Here is a 23,723-nt window from a genome sequence, read left to right as displayed (position 1 = left end):
ATATATGGACGACCTGAAAGAAACAATTTAAGGCGTGTTAAAGTGAAACATGGTAGTTGAACATTCAGGTCACTAGTGAACACTGAGTCATTGCATATGGCATGTTCCGATACATACTGAGGAATTTGTTGACTCACCATTCTAGTGAACCCTCCCCTTGTGAAACCTTTAAGGCCTGCTTCAAGATTGTACAAATCTCTCTGCCTGGCTGTTTGTCACAGGGTGATATAGAGCCTACCTCACATGTCTGATTTGGTGATTTTCCAGATACTCCTCAAACCCTTGCGCCATAAACTGTGGACCTTTGTCACTCACGACTTGTTTGGGTTTTCCAAACTTAACAAATATTTCATCCAGTCGGTCTATCATTGCTCCCGCTGATACCAACTTCATGACCACCACACCAAGCCAGTTGGACTGGACATCCACGACCATGAGTAACATCCGTCCTTCTACAGGTCCTTGTGAAATTGATGTGAATCCACTGCTACTGTGATTGAGGCCATTCTATGGATGAAGAGTTGACAACGACAGAACCTTTCTTATGCAGGATTCACACGATTCCAATTTCTCCTCAATCTGGAAGTCCATCATAGCCATCAAACGTAGCTCCAGCTATTTAATTTGCACCACACCAGGATACACTTGTTTCAGCATTTTTCTTCTTAACAGGAGGAGGATAATAGCTTCCATTCCCCACAATAAACACCTGTCTGAAATGAATGCCCAACTTCTGGACTGGTAAGGATGTAATTCTGAGCGGTTTCTAAGACAAGGCCTCCCTCTTAGGACTAATTCCATCACTAGGATTAAGACCAGGTAACTTCAGATAGCATCTGCGTCTGCCTTGCTAACACAGGTATCTTGTTTCCCAGGGAAAAGTACATGATTTTCAGGTTCCAGTTCGGAACAACCTTATTTTCCAGTTGTGGTCTCCCTGACAAAGCATTTGCATTGCTGTGTTTCTCTGTCTGTCGATATCTGAGTTCGCATGAATAAGCTGACAAAGCCAGTGCCTATGCTGCCACCATTGACGGAATCCCAGTGTATGGGCATGAAATGGAGATTAGCAATCTGTCAGCAGCATAAAGGAAATGGATGAACTTAACATCAAACATAATGCCCAATGCTTCCATATCCACTTGGACATACTTCTCCTCTGTTTTCATTAGTGACCTTGGTTAACACAATGGGCCTTTCCTCCAGATTCAATTAGATGTGTGACAGTACCGTTCCACAAGGCAAAGTGTCATACGGAAACTGCAGTGGCAACTTCGGGTCAAAATGCGTTAATACATCTCACCTTATTAAGGCTTGCTTAACCTCCAAGTAAGTCTCCTCACATTTCAATGCCTGCCATTTTCCAAACAACCAATACAAGAATTTAAGCATGGTTGCCAGATCAGACATGAACTTGCCACAGTAATTTATAACCCCAAGGTTATCTCAGTTGAGACACATGGTCTAGTCTAGGGGCCTTCATAACAGTCTTCATCTTCTTGGCCACCACATGCAGTCCCTCACCATCAATTCATGATCCAAACACTAAGTCTTTAAAAACTCACATTCTCTCTTTATACTTGTAGGCTGTGATCCTGCAATGATTTTAAGAGTTTCTACTAGGTTTTTCAAAAGGTCCTCGTCAGAGAGACCAATAACCAAATCATCCAGATAACACTGGCAATCCACTCAAAATTTGGTCCATGGCCCCCTGGTTTAGTTGGAACTGATATGATGTAAAAAGGAAGTAGCATATAGTGGAACAGTTCCGTGTGTCATTATAGTCATTGACTCCTCTGTGACATTCATCTGCAAGTCGGACTGTGACCGATCAATTTTTGAGAATTTCTTTGCCCCGGACAATCTATTGTACAGGTCCTCAATGGGTTGAAGTGGGTATTGATCCGCACACATGGCTGAGTTGACTGCGACCTTAAAGTCACCACAAATCCTCACCACACTATCAGTTTTTAAGACAGGAACGAATGGGTGGTTACTGGTTCCAATGCCTCTAGGTTCATCCATTCCAGTTCTGCCTCCACTTTACACTGGATGGCATACAGTCCTGGACTCACCTTTAGACTCCTTGGACAAGACACCTACTTCAATCTAAGTTTAATTTCTGTACTTTTCATTTCCCCAAGGGTTCACTTGAACACATCTTTATACCTGTCTAAAATCTCTTGCAAACTTGTTTTTGAGTCAGACAGCTTATTAACCATGCCCCAATTTAACCTTAATTCCTGTGATCAAGGGTGTCTGAATAACGCAGGGTAGTTGTCTTTCACTATGTTCAGAAGCAGTTTGGCACGCTGTGGTCCCTTGGCTGTACTTTTTACAAGTACAAGCCCTTCAGTAGCACCACTAGTTCCATGTATATCCATAGTGCAGTCTTGGCAGACTTCAGTGATAGTGCCTTTAACTTTTCCCATATGCACCGCATCCACTTTCATCTTTATTGTCTTACCCTCTAATTTGAGGAGAGCACAGCTTCACGCCACATGACAAGATGTTTAACAAAAACTTTGCTGAATCTGGACCTTCTGCTACACCCGCAAAATTGCTATCTGCGCCCTGATTAGTGGCAGATACCTTATGCCTTGCCCTCTGAACTGGCTCCTTTAGATACCCCTTCTCTTGCTTGAGCTGTACTCAACAATTTTGAACAGATGCAGCATGGGCTCATGAAGGGCATGACATGCTTAACAAATCTTTTGGAATCCTATGAAGACATTACAAGCAAGGTGGACAATGCGACCCAGTAGATGTGGTGTACTTAGATTTCCAAAAAGCACTCGACAAGGTGCGAGAAAAGAGGCTGTTGCATAAGATAAAGATGCATGGTGTTACAGGTAAAGTATTAGCATGGATAGCGGATTGGTTGACTAACAGTAAATAAAGAGAGGGGATAAACAAGTGCTATTCTGATGGCCATCAGTAACTCGTGGTGTGCCTCAGAGATCAGTGTTGTTCGCAATTTACATAGATAATTTGGAGTTGATGACCACATGTAGTGTGTCAAAATTTGCAGATGACACTAAGGTGAGTGGCAGAGCAAAGTGTGCACAGGACTGTGAAACTTTGCAGAGGAACATCGATACTTTAAATGAGTAGGCAAAGGTCTGGCAGATGGAATACAATATTAATAAATGTGAAGTCAATCATTTTGGCAAGAATAACAATAAAAAGGATTATTACTTGAATGGCAAAAAGTTGCAGCATTCTACTATGCAGAGGGACCTGGGTGTCCTTGCACATAAATCACACAGGGTTGGTCTGCAGGTACAACAAGGAGTTAGGAAGGCAAATGGAATTTTGTCCTTCTTGATGAAGGGATTGAGTTTAAAAGCAGGGAGGCTATGTTGCAGCTGTACAGGATGCTGCTGAGGCAACACCTAGAGTACTGCGTACAATTTTGGTCTCCTTACTTGCGAAAGGATGTACTGACACTAATGAGGGTGCAGAGGAGGTTCATTAGGTTGCTTCCAGAGTTGACAGAGTTGGCTTATGAGGAGAGATTAAGTACACTGGGATTATATTCATTGAAATTCAGATGAATGAGGGGGAATCTTATAGAAACATAAAATTATGAACGGAATAACCAAGATAGAACTAGAGAGGATATTTCCACTGGTAAGTGAAACTAAGACAAGAGGGCATAGCCTGGAGATTAGAGGGAGCAGATTTAGGACTGAATTGATAAGGAACTTCTTCACCCAGAGGGAATGCTTTGCCCAGTAAAGTAGTTGACACTACGTCATTAAAAGTTTTTAAAGCTAAGATAGATTTTGTTTTGAACAATAAAGGATTTAAGGGAAACGGTGAGAGCGCGGGTAAGTGGATCTGAGTCAATGAAAAGATCAGCCATGACCTCATTGAATGGCAGATGGCCTGCTCCTGCACCTACTTTGTGTCTTTATGGCTCACTTGCTTACACCTGTGGCATTGGGCTTCTTGAGTCTAACACGTTGACTTCTTGTGGTCACCTCTGCTATATCGGCAATATTCTACGATTGATACCCACTCTGCTGAGTGCCCACTACTTTATGTGACATCACCCAACTGTGTTGCTTCGCTGGCAGCCAACTCCATCGAGATAGCAATTTTGAAACCTGCCTTGAAATCCAAGTCTCTCCTTGTTGGTGGCTGTTTTGGATGGCTTTGTGTCAGAGGCCACAAACCAAACATATCTGCAAGACTCCTTGGAGGAACCCTCTGAATTTGCAATGTTCCGCTAACCTCTTAAAGAGGGCCACAATTTGGACACTGGATGCCCCTTCATGGTTTTTCAAAATGGAAATGTTCTATGATCAGTGCTTTGGGTACAAAATAACTTTCCAACACTGCATAGTTCTTGGTATGTTTTCTGTGGGTTTCTCTGATTGTACCAGATTCATCATACATCATGAAGATTTTATTCCCAGTACTCAAGAAAACCAGTACCATTATGCCTTCAGAAACATTGGTCCCCCTTAAGTAAGCATTACAAAGAATCTAACTTGCTTCTCTTCATCAAATGGTCCCAATCTGGCCCACCATTTTGTTTCTCTGCTGGTGGGAACTTTTCCAGCCAGTTGAGTGTAGTAGCTCCCACATGGGCCTCTCCCTCACCAACTATGCTCATGTACCATTCTTCCCTGGTGTTGTTCACAGGCCAAGTCCCCTCATGAATGCTCTCTGCGATGATTTTGGTAAGTTTTCGGGTGAGTACTCCCCTCTTCAGCCATCAGCTATGGCCTGAGTCCTGCCATGACCATTGCTCTTGGATTACTCTCTGGTGCATGCTGTTCTTCCCTAACTTTGACCACAGCCTGATTCCCATTACAACTGCTTCCTTTGATGTTAAGTCCACAATCCTGCTCCGTTTTCAAAGTCCAGGCGAATGCATTCCCTCGTACCCCCAATGAAAACAGGATGTTTTGTACAAAATGCATTTGGAATTGTGGGAATACAACATTGCAAGCGTGAAGTTACTGCATAATGCAGTGTTTAGTATGAAGTTAATTAAAACAGATTAACATGTCTTTTTTACTGTTGGTCAATCCAGTCATATTGTGCATGAAACTCAAATAAATATTTCAATGTACTCGCAGATTACTCAAAATTAAAAAGTAATTATAAACTGTGGTAATCTTACTTCTAACAAGGGGATTTCAAAATTGCACCCAATTTCACTTTGAATGAAATGAAATATAAATATTGTAGAATGTATATAATTAAACAATAGCTTGCATGGATCAAAACTATATAATACAGCTTTATTTTTCAGATTAATATGATTACACATTTCCAAAACAAGAGAACCATAATTAAAACAATTCCATGATGACAGTTATGGAGCAAGGTGAAATGATTAGAGACTGCATTTTAAACTTTAATTAGAAACAATAATTATATCAACAATTAAATTTTGCATAGGATATATCTTACAAGTGATAATTTTGATTAATCACAATTTTTATCTTTTATGCACAGCTTAGGACTGAGAATTGAAATTAAAGTTCAGAAGTTAGAACAATGCATAACATCAAATATTTGACAAACATGAGCTAAGGTTTGAATTTAGACAACAAACAAAGTCAGCATACAACCAGACAGGGGAAGAAAGAAAACAACTTTCTCAAAAGATTGCTTGTAATGAATTAATTCTACAAGAGTGGACATCTGTCGTCTGCTTATACCTTCAATATGAGGCCTCTATATTATAAATTTTGAATGTCATACTTGTCAGAATTATTCTTTATTCTGCAATGATTCTATCTTTTCTTCAACAGCAGCAAGTCTTGCGAGCATTAGATTCAGCACAGTTTGTGACTGTTGGAAGGAAAATTCTCTCATTACGTTCAGCAATATAAAAATAACAAAGACCAACATCCAGAAATAAAAGCAGCATTATTTCTTGTCACAGAAATTAACTATTTGAGAAACTGATACTAAAAGAATAATCTAAAATTAAACTGAATGAAAATCTGTGCATATCAATAGGAATATTCCTTTGCTTTTTGTACAGTACCTGTGATAGTATACATTTACCCCTAAAAGTTAACTGATCATTTAGGTGATACAAAGAAATAGTAATTAGAAGAATCCTTTGCCAAGTTAAACTTTATTACTAAACAGATGCAATTAATATCTAACACAATAAAATGCAAGTTCCAAATGCATATTGTAGAACCTGAATTTCAAAATTATTCCTCAACAATCTAATTTGAAAATAATGTGAATCATTTTTTAAAAAAGTTACTGATAGAAAAGCAAAATTTAAGTTCAAATCAACAAAAATAATCTACTGAAGATAACCTTAAGCTGAATATCCAACACATCAGAAACTACCTTTGTCAATTCTTCAAGAACTTCAACTTGAGTTTCTAGGACGACTGGCTTTTTCTTCTCATCTACAAATTCTGCTTTCATGGTGGAGCCAAGGACATAACTAATAAAATGTAGCAAAGATGATCATGTACAATTTGATAAACAAATCAGAATGTTCTTCATGGATATTGAGTTATCTTTGACACAGTTGCAACATTCTATCTTAAATCCAGGCAAGGTGTTAAGAACCAGAGATGAACAACGTGCTATTAGGTAGGTCAGTAGAAAGGAGAAAATTTATAACATCTTTCAGACATGACATTAACCAGACTGTGATAAGAAACATTGGTTAGACCACTTTTGGAAAACTGCATGCAATTCTGATCTCCCTGCTATAAGGAGGATGTTGTGAAACTTGAAAGGATTTACAAGGATGCTCGCAGGGATGAGGCTGAATAGGCCTGGGGGGGGTTGGAGGGGGCTTGGACTGTGGTACCATGTGATGCGCTGCGAGGGCTATAAATGGAATTTCACTGAGAAGATGCAAAAAAAAAGAGAAATGCTGTAATAAAGGTTGTATTAATATTTGGGTTGGAAAAGGAAAGTTTCAATGTAAATTGTGCTATGCTGACAGTCTTTGATGTTTAAAAATTTTGGTTCGTTAAAATGCTGGTTCAGAAAATCCTTTTAAGTAACTGTTTTGCCTTGTTTGAGTAGGATCTCAATTCAATGTGTTTTGTGGGCTATGTAATGGGGCAGATTTTGTTTTTACATTGAAATTGTACAACAATTGCTTGAAAAGTGAAGGAGCTAACAACTCTTTGTCAGTGGCCTTCCTACGGATATTAAACCACGTGAGTTTTGTTGCCTTTCGATCATTTAAGGGAGATGAAGGTTCACTGATCAAGCTCACATCACAACAGCCAGTTGGCTTTGTTACATTTAACAGCACAGCAGGAGCAGAAACAGCAAAGAATGCTGCATTCACCTAGCCTGCAGCTGTTGCACTGCACACTCAGATGCGCTGGTATCCTCCATCTGAAGCATCTTCCGAACAATGGAAGTCTAGTCAGCTTTAAGTATTTAACTGCTCTTACCCAAGAATTTAGATTTCTCCGTGGAGTGCTGTACAAGGTCAGATGGAATTTTGTTTTCAGGTTAGACTTTATTGAAGGACAATTTAGAGAACTGACTCGTTTCCACTTGACTTGGAGGGGATGGAGTGGTCACTAAGAATTGTGGATTTAAGAATTTTACTGGTGAATTCTTTCCACATGGGATGATTCTTCAAATTCTATTTATTGTAATGGACTAATAATTTTGCTGTTATAATAATTGTATGCTGTGTGTCAATAATTTGCTTAAATATTGGCTGTCAAGAGTCTTATGAAAGCTGGTAGTGCCATCTAGGTGGTTATCATGAAATGATAATGGAAGGAATGAGAATGTGTATAGGGCATGAGCAAGTAGGGAAACAGCTAAGGTTTGTGAAACAAAAGGTTCAGGATGTAGGTTTGCTCGCTGAGCTGGAAGATTCAATTCCAGACTTTCATCACCATACTAGGTAACATCTTCAGTGAGCCTCCAGATGAAGTACTGCTGATGATTCATGTTTTCTATTTATATGTTTGGGATTCTTTGGGTTGGTGATGTCATTCCCTGTTTTTTTCTCAGGGGTAGTAAATTGCGTCCAATTCAATGTGTTTGTTAAGAGTTCCAGTTGGAATGCCATGCTTCTAGGAATTCTCATGTCTGTCCAACCCGACCATGCCGACCAGATATCCCAACCCAATCTAGTCCCACCTGTCATCACCTGGCCCATATCCTTCCTATTCATATACCATTCTAATTGCCTCTTAAATGTTGCAATTGTGCCAGCCTTCACACTTCCTCTGGCAGCTCATTCCATACCCGTACCACCCTCTGTGTGAAAAAGTTGCCCTGTAGGTCTCTTTTATATCTTTCCCCTCTCACCCTAAACCTATGCCCTCTAGTTCTAGACTCTCCGACCCCAGGGAAAACACTTTGCCTATTTACCCTATCCATGCCCCTCAATTTTGTAAACCTCTAAGGTCACCCCTCAGCCTCCAACACTCCAAGGAAAACAGCCCTAGCCTGTTCAGCCTCTCCCTGCAGCTCAAATCCTCCAACCTTGGCAACATCCTTGTAAATCTTTTCTTGTAAACCCTTTCAAGCTTCACAACATCTTTCCGATAGGAAGGAGACCAGAATTGCACGCAATATTCCAGCAGTGGCCTAACCAATGTCCTGTACAGCCGCACCATGACCTCCCAACTCCTGTACTCAATACTCTGACCAATAAAGGAAAGCATACCAAACGCCTTCTTCACTATCTTATCTACCTGCGACTCCACTTTCAAGGAGTATGAATCTGTATGTAAGGATACTAGTGAGAGAGGGTCATGTCATTTTGTGACTAGTTGATGTTCATGTATCCTGGTGGCTAGTTTTCTGCTTGTTTGTCCAATGTAGTGTTGGTTACAGTCCTTGCACGGTCTTTTGTAAATGACATTAGTTTTGCTTGTTGACTGTATAGGGTCTTTCAAGTTCAGTAGCTACTGTTTTTAGTGTGTTGGTGGGTTTATGGTCTACTTCTCAGACCAACCAGTTCAGCGAGCAAACCTAGATCCAGAATCTCAACCTGAGCTACATATCTTCTCAAAACTTGCTAACAAAATGTTCAGCTGAGCATGACTCAGATCATATAACTTGCAGTTAATAATGGGGTGCTGGAGGCAAGGATGAGGTGTTAACAAGGTGGAAAAGCATTCATTATGTAGAGCCATTTAACAAGATGGGGAAGCACTCAGTATGTAAAGTCAGTTAACGAGGTGAAAAGTATTCATTATGTTATTCATTGTATAACGCCAGATGGCTTAATCTTTACTATTGAACTTGCTGATTGTAACGATCACCCAAATAATATGTATGTTGCCTTATCTGGGTGCTCCTCCCTGTAAAGTAACTAAATAATTCACTAATAAACTGCTGTTCAAGAGAAGACCAAGAACTCATGTCTCTGTGCACGTGGGCGATCCTTCTCCCTCCAGGGCCAGAATAAAGACGAAGGAGGTAAAACTATACTGTGTCTTTGAGCATTTTGCTTTGACTAAGGGGAGAAACGGGATGGCAGAACCAGCTTGTAGGGGAAACATTCTACTCTCAATGTTATTTGTTTAACACAATGTAAAAAGACTAGGGAATGAAACCAAAGTTCCTGCACTTAGGCTCTCGGGGTTTAGTTAGGTACTGTCCCCAAGAGTGTGCGCATACAGATTCCACATCATACAACCAGAAACCTTACTTACAAATGTATGATTTATCTAACTTGATTTTGGGATTCAAACAGATGGCAAAGTTTTTCTTTCTTATAGCAGACTGTAGGTATATACATTTATCAGAATAACCACTAACTGAACATTTTGATTAATACTAATCTCCTGCCTTTTCCCTGTATAGCTACATAACATTTCTCTTCAAATAATCATCTAGTGTTGAGTGCCCAAATTTAACATGGCTCCACCACACTTCCAGGCAACGTATTCTAGTCTTGAAGAACTCATGTTATCCACATATTTCCTAATCAGTCTATTCAGAGATTTTTATTACACAGTTATGGGGACAGGTGGGATATGAACCCAGGTCTCTTGGATCAGAGGTTAGGGTCATTACCAGTGTCACAAGAGCTCTGTATTTTGTTTTTTGTAAAACTAGATAGATTTTATATGGGAAAGTGGTTCATTAAGATCTTGTTTGTGATACACAAACTTGCCTTTCAATATAGGCTACGGACAAGCAGTATACATTCCGTTTGTAGTCAAGGTGGACTGGAGTGCAATGATACATTCTACCCAGCAACAGAGAGCAGCCACTACAGGATAACAACACATAAATGCTGTAAAGAAAGAAAAATAAAGTTATTACAGATATAAATTACATAAATATTGATGAACAAACATGCAAGTTAAAAGCAAGAGATATTTGATTTCGTAAGTTTATGATTAATTAAGGCTTCAATTCAACTTTGTCTACCACCTTTACTCTTTGATTATTGATTGCCAGACAAATCAATCAAATTCAGGCTTAAAAATATTTTAGAGCCACAGTTCCATTGATCTCTGGAGAACAGTATTCCACAGATTAATGACCCTCTGAGAAAGAAAAAAAAATCACATTTGCACCTTAAATGGAAGGCCCTTATTCTGAAGTGTCCCTTAGCTCCAATGTCTCCCATAAAGGGAAACATACTTTTGTCGATTTTTAAAAGTCCCAAGGATCTTGTATGTTTCAATAAGATCACTTATCACTTTGTAATCTCTAATGAATACAGCTTCAATGTTTCCTAATGAGATAATCCTACATCCCAGAAATCATTTGAACAAATCATCTCGGAGCTGCTTCTAATACAATAAGATCCTTTGTAAGTAAGGAGTCCAAAATTGTGCACAGTATTCACAATGTGGTCTCATCAACGCCCTATAAACTCTTGCATAACCTCCATACATTTATACTATTCCCCTTTCAAATAAACAATTTTCCATTTCCTTTCAGAATTACTCACTGTGCTTGCATGCTAACTTTGTTAACCATGTACAAGGATTCCTCCGTACCATAGAGTTCTACATTCTTTCTCCAGTCAAGTAACTAATATTCTATTCTTCCTGTCCAAATTGACAAATTTACATCTTTCCACATTACAATCCACCTGCCAAGTTTGTGCCCATCCACTAATCCAACCTCGTTGCAGACTCCTAAGTGTTTTTCACAAATTACTCTTACCTATCTTGTGTCATCAGAAAGTTTAGCTACCAGACAGACATTCAGTTCCTTCAAGTTATTAATGTGAACTGTAAATAATTGAAGCCCCATCACTCATTATTAATTCTAACACTTCACTCGTTAAAGTTGGCTAAGGTGAAATTATCTAATTTTCCAAACTGACCTTTCGGTTAGTTAACTAATCCTTTATCCATGATAATGTTATCTCATACACCATGAACTCTCACTTGCATCGTAACCTTTGGTATGGCACAGTATAAAAAGCATTTTGGAAATCCAAGTACACCACATCCATAATGCTCCCTTTAGCCAGGTTGGTAGTTACTTCCTCAAAAGAACTGTAATAATAACGCAAGTTAAAGACCAGCTGGACCATCAAGCCAATCATGTTCAAGTATGATTTCTGCATATTACCTAATTCCTATACTTACTTATCACATTAGCTCTTAGAAGAAACAAACAGAACATTTAGTGAATCTCATCTAAATACGCTGGCAATATATTCCAAAAGTCTAAGATCCTGTGTGAAAAATGGGACCTAATATTTAAACACGACAATTGTAGAATTTTTACTTGTTCCTCCTCATTCTCCCTAAACTATCCAACATGAATAGATATCCACAATCCACAAAGATTGACTAATCCTTTTATTTAAGACCTTGAATCAAATTTCCTTGAAAACTACACTTTTATAGTTCAATTACCCAATTTTCTAAACCTATGATCAGAGAAAGGCTTGAAGAGAACTCAATCTAGCAGTGCTCTTTTGAACCATTTTTAAGGTTCTGACCACCTACCATATAAAGCCATCAAAAGTAGAAATAGTATTTTTTAAAAAAAAGATGTCTCATGGAACCTGATAGAGAAACATTAGGCAATAATTTTTTTATGAAAAAAAGGGGACAAAAAATGGAAATAAAAAGTAGAGGTGCAGAAAAGACAGACATTCAGAAATGAAAACTTATAAAAAGGTTTGCAAAAGTTTTCTAAAAAGGCAAAAAGCACAAATAATATTAAATTTATTGAATCAATAGTTAGGTAAGCTAGAGTGAATGGACAAATTTTAAAATGTTCATAGGATGACAGCAGTGCTTCAGAGTGAAAGGACAAACCTTTAGAAGAGAGAGGAGGTGGAATTTCTTGAGCGAGAGGGTAGGAAATCTGTAGAAAGCTTTGGACAGCAAGTCATTGAGTGGATTTAAGACAGCGATAGAAAGATTCTTGATTTGCAAGGGTATCAAAAGTTGGAGAGGGCAAGAGAGTGGGGTTGAGAAACATAACAGCCATGATTAGTGGAGCAGACTCGATGGGCTGAATGGCGTCATTCTACTGCTATATGATATGGTTTTTGCGCCAGAAAGAGAGCATTTATTATTCATTGGTGCCTTGCTTTTGTTTAGATTACCCGTTTTTTTAAAAAGATTTTGTAGATTGGTTATTGTCATTTGTACAGGATGTGTGATAACTTGTTCAGGAACCCCAGACACTCGATTCATCCAGTTCTAGAAACTGATATTCTATTCTCAAGGCCATCCACAAAGAATAAGATATTGCAACCTTTACAGTATTTGAATTAATTTGCAGAATTGCATTTCTAATCCATTGTCACAAAGAAGTGACTGTACATCTATCAATGGACATACACGAAAGTTATTACCTATATTCACAGGCATCCTAAAAACAAAAGCAATGAGCATATTTTTTTAAAAATCTGAACAAAGGAAATGACCCCACTTTCCCCCTCCCCCCAGCCAAATCTAAAAAGTGTGTTCTTGGGTCAAGTGTGCCCCCTGTGACCAGTATTGGGGCAAAAAGTAAAAGTCTGAACTTCATAGAAATTTGAAGGATGAGAACATGTGGACATACAGCAAACATACATTTAGTACACAACCTCACTGGAATAAAATGAAAACCTTTTTCCATATTGGAAAATTCTACGTTAAGAAAATTAGAGCACTGCTCAGTAAAACAAATACCGTGTAACAGGGAATGAGTGCTATTTTGTTCATAGTGAGCCTATCAGGCCCATGTTCTGAACATTCTGACTTATTGATGCCATAAGCAAGGTCACATAAGTTTCAGTTGAAAAGTTACTTGCAACATCCATCAAACTCTACAAATAGAATATATCTGCATGGATTTTGCAGTCAAAGGCAAACAACGGTGGCACAGTGGTTAGCACTGCTGTCTCACAGCGCCTGAGACCCGAGTTCAATTCCCAACTCAGGCGACTGACTGTGTGGAGTTTGCACGTTCTCCCCATGTCTGCGTGGGTTTCCTCCGGGTGCTCCGGTTTCCTCCCACAGTCCAAAGATGTGCGGGTCAGGTGTATTGGCTATGCTAAATTGCCCATAGTGTTAGGTAAGGGGTAAATGTAGGGGTATGGGTGGGTTGCGCTTCGGCGGGTCGGTGTGGACTTGTTGGGCCGATGGGCCTGTTTCCACACTGTAAGTAATCTAATCTAATCTAATCTAAAGGGCTCACAATTTATTAGGCAAAAAGCTGCCCAGATATTTTAGTGGATTTTTTTTTTACGCAGTAGAGTCATAGAAACGTACAGAAAAGAAATAGGCACTTCGGTCCAATTCATCCATGCTGACTAGATATCCCAAGTTAATCTAGTCCCATTTGCCAGCAATTGATCCATATTCCTCGAAACCCTTTTTCATAAACCCATCCAAATGTCTTTTAAAAGGTTATAATTATACCAGCCTCCATCACTTCCTCTGGCTGTTCATTTCATACACACCACCTTCTGAGTGAAACAGTTGCCTCTGAGACCCTTTTAAATCTTTTCCCTCTCACCTTTAAAACAATGCCCTCTAGTTTTGGACTCCCCTACCCCAGGGAAATGACTTCGTCTATTTACCTTATCTAAGCCCCTCATGATTTTATAAACCTCTAGAAGATCATCTCTCAGACTCCGACACTCCAAGTAAAATACCCAGCCTACTCAGCCTGTCCCTATAGCTCAAAACCAGCAACTCTGGCAACATCCTTGTAAATCTTTTCTGAACTCTTTCAACTTCCACAACATCCTTCCTGTAGTAGGGAGGTCCGAATTGAATGCAGTATTCTGAAAATGGCCGAACCAATGTGCTGTACAACCACAAGACCACCTCCAACTCCTATACTCAATGCACTACCCAATAAAGGCAAATATACCAAACGCTTTTTTCACTATTCAATTTACCTGCGAGTTCACTCTCAAGGAACTATGAACCAACATTCAAGGTCTTATTGTTGAGCAACACTCCCTAGGACCTTACTATTAAATGTATAAGTCCTGTCCTGATTTGCCTTTCCAAAATGTAGCACCTCACATTTATCTAAATTAAACTCCACCTGATTAAAATCCTGTTGTACTCTGAGATAACCTTGCTTGCTATTCACTACAGTTCCAATTTTGGTATCACCTGCAAACTTGCTAACCATAGCTCAAAGCAATTAGACATCTATTTTACTGTGGCACTCTATGGTGGATCTGGGACTAGCTTGAAGAGCATATCTCCAGGAAACTAAACAGTTCCTACTGAGGCACACAGTGCTAGAAGGTACAAGCTTGAATTTTGTATTAAAAATGTCAAATCATGTAGAGAGGGGAAAAGAAAAATGGAATTAAGAGACAGAGATAAGGCCAAAAGAAAAAACGATCTTTCCAAAAATAATTTCAAACAATTAAAGTCTAAATGTAATCTAAGGGACATGCTTACAAAAGTACATTCTAACTGCAAGAAAAGTTATTTGATAGAATGAAAATATTCTCTGTAGGGAAGCCACAAAAAAAAATCATTTTTCTTAATTTATCTTCAACAATGAGCTCAAAAATCCGCAATCATGAGTATACTTACCAACCAGATTCATCTGCAGTGTCTACCTTCTGTTCTTTGTCTACTTTGATATTTTTAGTAACACCTATAGAAGAGCAACAAATTATCAGCCTAGGAGTTCAAAATTCAAGCACAATGATTAGTCACTCACACACAAGACCACATTCTTTGTGTGTTCCACTACTTAAAATACTCAAGATCAGAATAAGTGGATCTATCTTCAAAAGAGGATAAAATGTCATTTATAACCTTGTAGTACCTCACCTTAATAACATATTCCAGGACACCGGCTTCTAATCCCTGATAGGTTACTCTTTGGTCCAGACAAAAATCACGCAAAGTAATAACTTAAACATCCAAAACAAATATTAAGCTTCATTAGATCTGACATACAAATGCAGAAATCCATTCTACTATGGCTTAAACAACAGCTATAATAAAGGTTCAAAGTAATTTCAACAGTGCTTACGTGAATGATGTCCCACTCGCAAAGTTATATGTTTTATTGGCTTTTTCAGTTGGTCAACCCAACAATACAATGGTCATTATCCTATGTAAGCATTACTCGGTGTACTATACATGACTTTTCCCTGCCCCTGCTACACTGTAAGACTCAGTCAAATTAGCAAAGACTTTACGAGGCCCATTTTTGTTTGTGCTTTTATCAAGTCTTTATCTATTTGATTGCGTAAAAAGTATATTAATAAATAACAGAAGATTAACTATGTGGATAGTAAAATAAATAGTGGAGCTGTTTTGCAATGACAACAAATTGGAAGATCAGCAGCACATCAAGCCCTCACCAAAGATTGCGACTGTACCTGAAAATCAGGACTTCAAATGAAGTGACTTAAACCATTTTCCAATAAAATCAATACAAAAGCTGCAATTAGGTTAAAAACTTTCCTCGTTAAAGAAACAAAACACTACAACTAGCAAAGTAAATAATCAACATTATAAAATGCCTACAATGATAAGTGAAATAACTTGAAATAAATGTACAAATACAGAATATTTAGTGCTTCCTGCTCCTCAAATCATCTAGTCACTGGAGATTCTTCCTTTCTCTGACTTACAGCTGCTCTCCCTCCCTAAATAATGTTTCACCAAATCTACCACTCCCTGGCTGTCCTTGTACCTATTCCCACCACTGTCCTTGCATTCCTGCACAAAATCTCAATTTAATACCCGAAGTAAGAGGTTACGAAAGTGCTGATGGGACAAAAATAGTGAGCTGGGAGCTTTCTAATCCATGCTTTTAAAAATAATTCCTGTTCACTGCTTCAGTCTTTCTGAATAAAGGTTGTAAAGGTGAACAGTGCCAGCAAGTGGTAGTGGAGCAGCTTTGGCTGCGAGTTGTAACCAGGTAAAAACAATGACTGCAGATGTACCCTTCCACCGACACTCTCATTCTTTTGGGCGAACTGGTCCTCACCCGTAACAATTTCTCCTTTGAATCCTCCCACTTCCTCCAGACCAAAGGGGTAGCCATGGGCACATGTATGGGCCCCAACTATGCCTGCCTCTGTTGGCTACGTAGAACAGTTGATCTTCCGTAATTACACCGGCACCACTCCCCACCTCTTCCTCCGCTACACTGATGACTGCATTGGCGCCACCTCGTGCTCCTGTGAGGAGGTTGAGCAATTCATCAACTTCACCAACAAATTCCACCCTGACCTTAAATTTTTCTGGACCATCTCTGACACCTCCCTCCCCTTCTTGGACCTCTCCATCTCCATTAATGACGACTGACTTGACACTGACATTTTTTACAAACCCACCGACTCCCACAGCTATCTGGATTACACCTCTTCCCACCCTATCTCTTGCAAAAATGCCATCCCGTATTCCCAATTCCTCCGCCTCCGCCGTATCTGCTCCCAGGAGGACCAGTTCTACCACAGAACACACCAGAAGGCCTCCTTCTTTAGAGACCGCAATTTCCTTTCCCACGTGGTTCAAGATGCCCTCCAACGCATCTCGTCCACATCCCACACCTCCACGCTCAGACCCCACCCCTCCAACCGCAACAAGGACAGAAGCCCCTGGTGCTCACCTTCCACCCTGCCAACCTTCGCATAAACGAAATCATCCGCCAACATTTCTGCCACCTCCAAAAAGACCCCACCACTAGGGATATATTTCCCTCCCCACCCCTTTCCGCTTTCCGCAAAGACCATTCCCTCCGTGACTACCTGGTCAGGTCCACGCCCCCCTACAACCCACCGTCCCATCCTGGCACCTTCCCCCCTGCCACAGCAGGAACTGTAAAACCTGCGCCCACACCTCCTCCCTCACCTCTATCCAAGGCCCTAAAGGAGCCTTCCACATCCATCAAAGTTTTACCTGTACATCCACTAATATCATTTATTCTATCTGTTGCTCCCGATGTGGTCTCCTCTACATTGGGGAGACTGGGCGCCTCCTAGCAGAGTACTTTAGGGAACATCTCCGGGACACCCGCACCAATCAACCACACCGTCCCGTGGCCCAAGATTTCAACTCCCCCTCCCACTCTGCCAAAGGCATGGAGGTCCTGGGCCTCCTACACCGCCGCTCCCTCACCACCAGACGCCTGGAGGAAGAACGCCTCATCTTCCGCCTCGGAACACTTCAACCCCAGGGCATCAATGTGGACTTCAACAGTTTCCTCATTTCCCCTTTCCCCACTTCATCCTAGTTCCAAACTTCCAGCTCAGCACTGTCCCCATGACTTGTCCGGACTTTCCTACCTGCCTATTTCCTTTTCCACCAATCCACTCCACCCTCTCCTCCCTAACCTATCATCTTCATTCCCCTCCCCCACTCACCTATTGTACTCTGCTACTTTCTCCCCACCCCAATTTCCTCTAGCTTATCTCTCCACGCTTCAGGCTCTCTGCCTTTATTCCTGATGAAGGGCTTTTGCCCGAAACGTCGATTTCGCTGCTCCTTGGATGCTGCCTGAACTGCTGTGCTCTTCCAGCACCACCAATCCAGAATGCGAGTTGTAACAACCCAGCTCAGCATTTCTGCACTAATACGATCTAGATTCCCACAAAAGAAAAAACAGAAATTGCTGGTAAAGCTCAGATCTGGCAGCATCTGAAGAGAGAAATAAGAGTTAATAGTTTGGGTCAAGTGACCCTTCCTCAAAACTGACTGTAGCTAGGAAAGAGTCAGTTTATATTTAGTGGGCAGCATGGTGGCATAGTGGTAGCACTGCTGCCTCACAGTGCCAGAGACCTGGATTCAATTCCCACCTCAGACGACTGACTGTGTGGAGTTTGCACATTCTCCCCGTGTCTGCATGGGTTTCCTTCGGGTGCTCCAGTTTCCTCCCATTCCAAAAAATGTGCAGGGTAGGTGAATTGGCCATGCTAAATTGCCCGTAGGGTTAGGTGAAGGGGTAAATGTAGGTGAATGGGTCTGGGTGGGTTGCGCTTCGGCGGGTCGGTGTGGACTTGTTGGGCCAAAGGGCCTGTTTCCACACTGTAAGTATCTAATCTAATCTATAAAAAAAGGACCGAGGTGGGGAGGGTATGGTAAACAATAGGTGGGGATAGACCCCAAAGAGAGAGAAGAACAGTTGGACAGGCAAAGGGTTTTGGCCTGAAATGTTGACTTTACTGCTCCTCGGATACTGTCTGACCTGTTCTGCTTTTCCAGCTCCATATCATTGACATAGAGAAAGGAGTAGGTAACCATCTGGCTAGTAAAGTGAATAACTAATGGGGATTGTCAGTGGCTAACACTGGGTAGTATGTAATAGCAGACTATGCAAATTACTGCAGATGCTGAAATCTATACAGAAAACAAAAAATGCTGGAGATCAGAGGGTCAAGGGTATCCATGGAGAGAAGGCAAGCTAACTTTTCAAAGCTAGATTACTCTTCATCATAGCTGAAGTGAGATGTGGAGGGGACAGCATTTATGCATTGGCGTGGGGGGGGGGGCGTGGTTTGGAATGTTGAAGGGAAAAGGATGTTGATAGTTTAGATTAGGTGATCAGAAGGTGAGAATGGCAGAATAATGGTGTGTCTAACTGCCATACTGGAAAGAACAGATAGTCCCAATGCAGGGGTGGCAGGAAAGAGAGGACATGGTGATAGACAAAGTAATATGCAAATCTAAATGAAAGGGAAGGAATGGGTTCACAATTTGAAGATGTTGAATTCAATATTGAGCCTAGAAAGCTGTAAACTGCCGAGTTCGAAGATGAGATGTTGCTCCTCCAATTTGTGCTGTGATTCACTGGAACATCACAGTATGTCAAGGACAGACAAGTGGGCATGTGAGCAGGACACTTAAAATGAGCAGATATGGGAAAGCTGGGTTATACCTGCACAGGTGTTCTTCAAAGCAGTCCTGATGAAGGGCTTTTGCCCGAAAAGTCAATTTTCCTGATCCTCGGATGCTGCCTGACCTGCTGTGCTTTTCCAGCACCACTCTAATCTGTTCTGCAAAGCAGTCAGCCTGTCTGTGTTTTGTTTCTCCAGTGGAGACTAGGCCACATTGGGGTACAGCAGATAATATACACAAGATCGGAGGAGACACAAGTGAAAGGCTGCTCCACCTAAAAAGACTGTTTAGGCCCTTGGATGGTGAGCAGGGAGGTGGTGAAGGGGCAGGTGCTGCACCTTCTGCAGTTACAAGAGAAGTTGCCATGGGAAACTGAGGTCGAGGAATGCACTAGGATGCCCCAGACGGAATAATCCCTCGGAAAAGTAGGCAGGAGGAGTGCGGGGAAGATGTGTTTGGTGGTAGCATTCTGTTGGAGTTGTCTGAAATGGCAGAGAATGATCCTGTCAATGCAGAGGCTGGTGGGATGAAAAGTGAGAACAAGGAGGACCCAATCACAATGTTGCATGGTGGGAAGGGGCAAAGGCAGAAGAACAAGTGATAGGTTGAATGTGGTTGAGGGTCTGTCAACTGCAGTGAGCAGGAAACCACTAATGGCAGAAGGAAGATATGTCAGCAGCACTGTTTTGGAAGATGCGTCATCTGAACAGATATGAAGTAGGCAGAAGAACTGGGAGAGGATAGAATCCTTGCAATATGTGGGGTGGGAAGAGCAGTAGTGAAGCACAATCGACCTGGACCCAATATACCAGCCACTGCAAAGGACAGCTGGGACTGACAACAGGAAGCGGCAGATTCAAACCACTACAAATGCCGGAGGAAAGATCACAGAAGCGCTTCACAGGAGTCTCCCAAGCACTGGGGATGTCACCTAGACAGGGGACGAAACGTCTGCAACACAAATTCCCAGCTCGGCGAACAGAACCACAACAACGAGCACCCAAGCTACAAATCTTCTCACAAACTTTGAGTCGTGAAGGTAGTTATGAGAGTCAGAACATAGGAGAGCTCAAGCCCTAAAGTTATTGAACTTTATACTGATTGCACTAGGCTGCAGTGTCCCCTACTGGAAAATGAAGTGCTGTTCTTCCAGCTTGTGCTGAGCTTTGTTGGAGCGCTGTAGCAAGCCTCAGACAGAGACGCTGCAGAGGGAACATGGTGGTGTGATAAAGTAGAAGTTAACTGGAAGCTCTGTGTTTTGTTTTTGCAGACAGTCCCCATTAATAGCTATTCATCCTCCTAGCCAGATCATTATCCATGCCTTTGTCTGTCCAACTGTTCTTTTCATTTTGGGCTCTATCCACACCTATCATTTACTCCTTACCCTCTCCCCCACCCCATCTTCTGCATATAAACTGAAATTCTCCTAGCTACCATCAGTTTTGAGGAAGGGTCACTCAATCTGAAACATTAACTCTAATTTCTGTCCACAGATGTTGCTAGACCTTCTAAGCATCTCCAGCAATCTGTTTTTGTTTCCTATTCACAGCATCCATTGTTCTTTTGGTTATTGTCTTGACTCCCACAAACCCAGAGCTCCAGCATCAGTTAAGGAATGTATAGGTGGTTCAGCATAAGAATGGATCAAGGACAGGGAGTGGCTACAAATCAGAGGATCATGGATGGAGAGAAGCCACACTTCAGTGGACATGTGCAGGGAAGGAAAAGATAAGAGTGTGGCACTAGAATTGATCTAGATACGTTAAGTTGAATGGTCTCCACGTGCAGTGTAACAACTGTGATTAGAAAGTGAGTGGATGCTTCAAAATAGTACCAATTTTGTCAAATGGGAAACAATGTTGAATTGAATCCCACTATGCTCACTAAAATTACAGAGCTTGTTAACGTACCACGATGAAAATAAAACAATGTCAAACATATGATGTACAGTATATAAACTGTCACTCTTTGTTCAATTTCCACATCATAAAAGGAATTCCAACAGAAAAAAATCACCCAACTACACTCTTTACTGAATAAAATTACTAACTCACCTGTTTCAATAACTTGTTCAGATTTATTTTATTAAAATCTCTGAATTTTAAACACTTAAAAATATTTAACCCTCTGTACACCAATTTAAAAACTTAAATGTTTCCCCAAAGATCCAATTTCTGGCATTATTAAAGGAAATCCCTCCAGCATTCCCGGTGGACTGATGTTAAAACTAATTTTCCCTTTGTCCTCCACTTCGATAGCTCACTTTGCTCCTTCTCACTGCTCTCCTACACTTCCAATCACCCCCTGCCCCTATCCCACAACTCCCTCTCTGATTCTCGCCATCTTGTCCATTCCCTCAGAAACATCCTTTTGCCACCAACATTCCACTCACCCCCAAACACAGCCAGATCCCTCCCCCCTCCCCAACACACCCAGATCCCCATGACCCAGAGTCCCCCTCCCAAAGCACACCAAGATTGCTCCCTTCCCCATCACACCCAGACCTCTTCACTGAGTCCCCTCCTCTCCCAACATACCTGGTTCACTCCATCACCCCAACAAATCCAGAGCCCCACCCTCCAAAACACACTCCACCTGCAAAACATCCAGATCCTCCCCCGACGCCCCTCCCTCAACACATCCAGATCCTCCCCCGACGCCCCTCCCTCAACACATCCAGATCCTCCCCCGACGCCCCTCCCTCAACACATCCAGATCCTCCCCCGACGCCCCTCCCTCAACACATCCAGACTCCCTCAACACATCCAGATCCTCCCCGACGCCCCTCCCTCAACACATCCAGATCCTCCCCCGACGCCCCTCCCTCAACACATCCAGATCCTCCCCTGACCCCCCTCCCTCAACACATCCAGATCCCCCCTGACCCCCCCTCCCTCAACACATCCAGATCCCCCCTGACCCCCCTCCCTCAACACATCCAGATCCCCCCCTGACCCCCCTCCCTCAACACATCCAGATCCCCCCCTGACCCCCCTCCCTCAACACATCCAGATCCCCCCCTGACCCCCCTCCCTCAACACATCCAGATCCCCCCCGACCCCCCTCCCTCAACACATCCAGATCCCCCCCGACCCCCCACCCTCAACACATCCAGATCCCCCCCTGACCCCCCTCCCTCAACACATCCAGATCCCCCCCTGACCACCCTCCCTCAACACATCCAGATCACCCCCTGACCCCCCTCCCTCAACACATCCAGATCCCCCCCTGACCCCCCTCCCTCAACACATCCAGATCCCCCCCTGACCCCCCTCCCTCAACACATCCAGATCCCCCCCGACCCCCCTCCCTCAACACATCCAGATCCCCCCCGACCCCCTCCCTCAAAACATCCAGATGCCCCCCGACCCCCCTCCCTCAAAACATCCAGATGCCCCCCGACCCCCTCCCTCAACACATCCAGATCCCCCCCGACCCCCCTCCCTCAACAAATCCAGGCCCCCCTCCCCCAGATACCCTACTCCCTCCAACCCACCCAGTCCCTCCATCCACCCAAATCCCAGTTCACCCAGAGCCCCCCCTCCCCCCCCAACATACCTTGTTTCGCCCCCCCCCCCCTCCCCTCCCCTCCCCTCCACTCACTGCTCAGGTAGATCATGTCCTCCTTCGGGTTTGCTCCGGCCCAGGCCAGCGAGTCTCCCACCGGCAGCCGACATTGGGAGCAGAGGAACACGACCGGCAAATCCCCGCTGATTAAAGTACCCGAATCCCTGTTGTCCGCTTCATCGTCCGTTACCAGATCCACCGTCACTCCCGCCATCTTTCAAACCGTCCACCAGGACCACACTGAGCAGGCGCAGAGAACGTCAGGTCGCCGGCTACACGCCTGCGCACAAAGCCATCGTTGAACGTACACTTACGCGTGCGCAGTCCCTTAACAGAGTATCTAGTTTTTGCTGGTTAATGTTTGTTTGAAGTTAAAGAGCAATTTTAGATGTTCCACCCATATCCCACTCCAGTGGCACCTAGTCAAGAGGAGGGTAATGTCATGATAAAGCACAATGTCAGCTGGTCAAATAATCTGAACCTGAAATTGGGTTAGATTCCCTACAGTGTGCGAACAGCCATTTGCCCCAACCAGTCCACAACACACCAACCCTCCAAAGAGTAACCCACCCAGACCCATTTCCCTCTGACTAATGCACCTAACACTATGGGCAACTTAGCATGACCGATCCACCTGACCTGCACATCTTTGGATTGTGGGAGGAAACCAGAGCACCTGGAGGAAACCCACACCAACACAGGGAAAATGTGCAAACTCCACATAGTCACCTGAGGCTGGAATCAAACCCAGGTCCCTCGTGCTAACCACTGGGCTACCATGCTCCACTATGCTAACTCTATTTTCCCTCCAGAGATGCCAACAGACCTCAGAATCCCTACAGTGTAGAATGAAGCCTTTTGGTTCCAAACAGCATCCCACCCAGTCCCAGCTCCCTAATTTACCATGGCTAATGCACCTAACCTACACAT

General features: G+C 42.5%; 1 protein-coding gene across 2 annotated transcripts; it reads right to left on the bottom strand.

The window, feature by feature from the left end:
- Window positions 1–5,475: 5,475 nt before the first annotated feature.
- Window positions 5,476–23,018, bottom strand: mis18a (MIS18 kinetochore protein A). 2 transcript variants are annotated; one of them, XM_060833182.1, is made up of 5 exons: window positions 22,830–23,018; window positions 14,964–15,027; window positions 10,106–10,228; window positions 6,334–6,433; window positions 5,476–5,814 (listed from the first exon to the last, which is right to left on the bottom strand). In XM_060833182.1, the coding sequence occupies exons 1-5, from the start codon at window positions 23,005–23,007 to the stop codon at window positions 5,734–5,736; spliced, it is 546 nt and encodes a 181-aa protein (XP_060689165.1). In that variant the 5' UTR covers window positions 23,008–23,018; the 3' UTR covers window positions 5,476–5,733. The 2 variants fall into 2 exon arrangements, with proteins under 2 accessions (XP_060689165.1, XP_060689166.1); XM_060833183.1 differs by lacking the exon at window positions 10,106–10,228.
- Between the last annotated feature and the right edge of the window lie 705 nt (window positions 23,019–23,723).

This window comes from Hemiscyllium ocellatum, chromosome 12 (assembly GCF_020745735.1).
Source record: "Hemiscyllium ocellatum isolate sHemOce1 chromosome 12, sHemOce1.pat.X.cur, whole genome shotgun sequence".
NCBI classification, from domain to species: domain Eukaryota; kingdom Metazoa; phylum Chordata; class Chondrichthyes; order Orectolobiformes; family Hemiscylliidae; genus Hemiscyllium; species Hemiscyllium ocellatum.
Note: the sequence above shows the minus strand (reverse complement) of the source record. Positions and strands in the feature narration are given on the sequence as shown.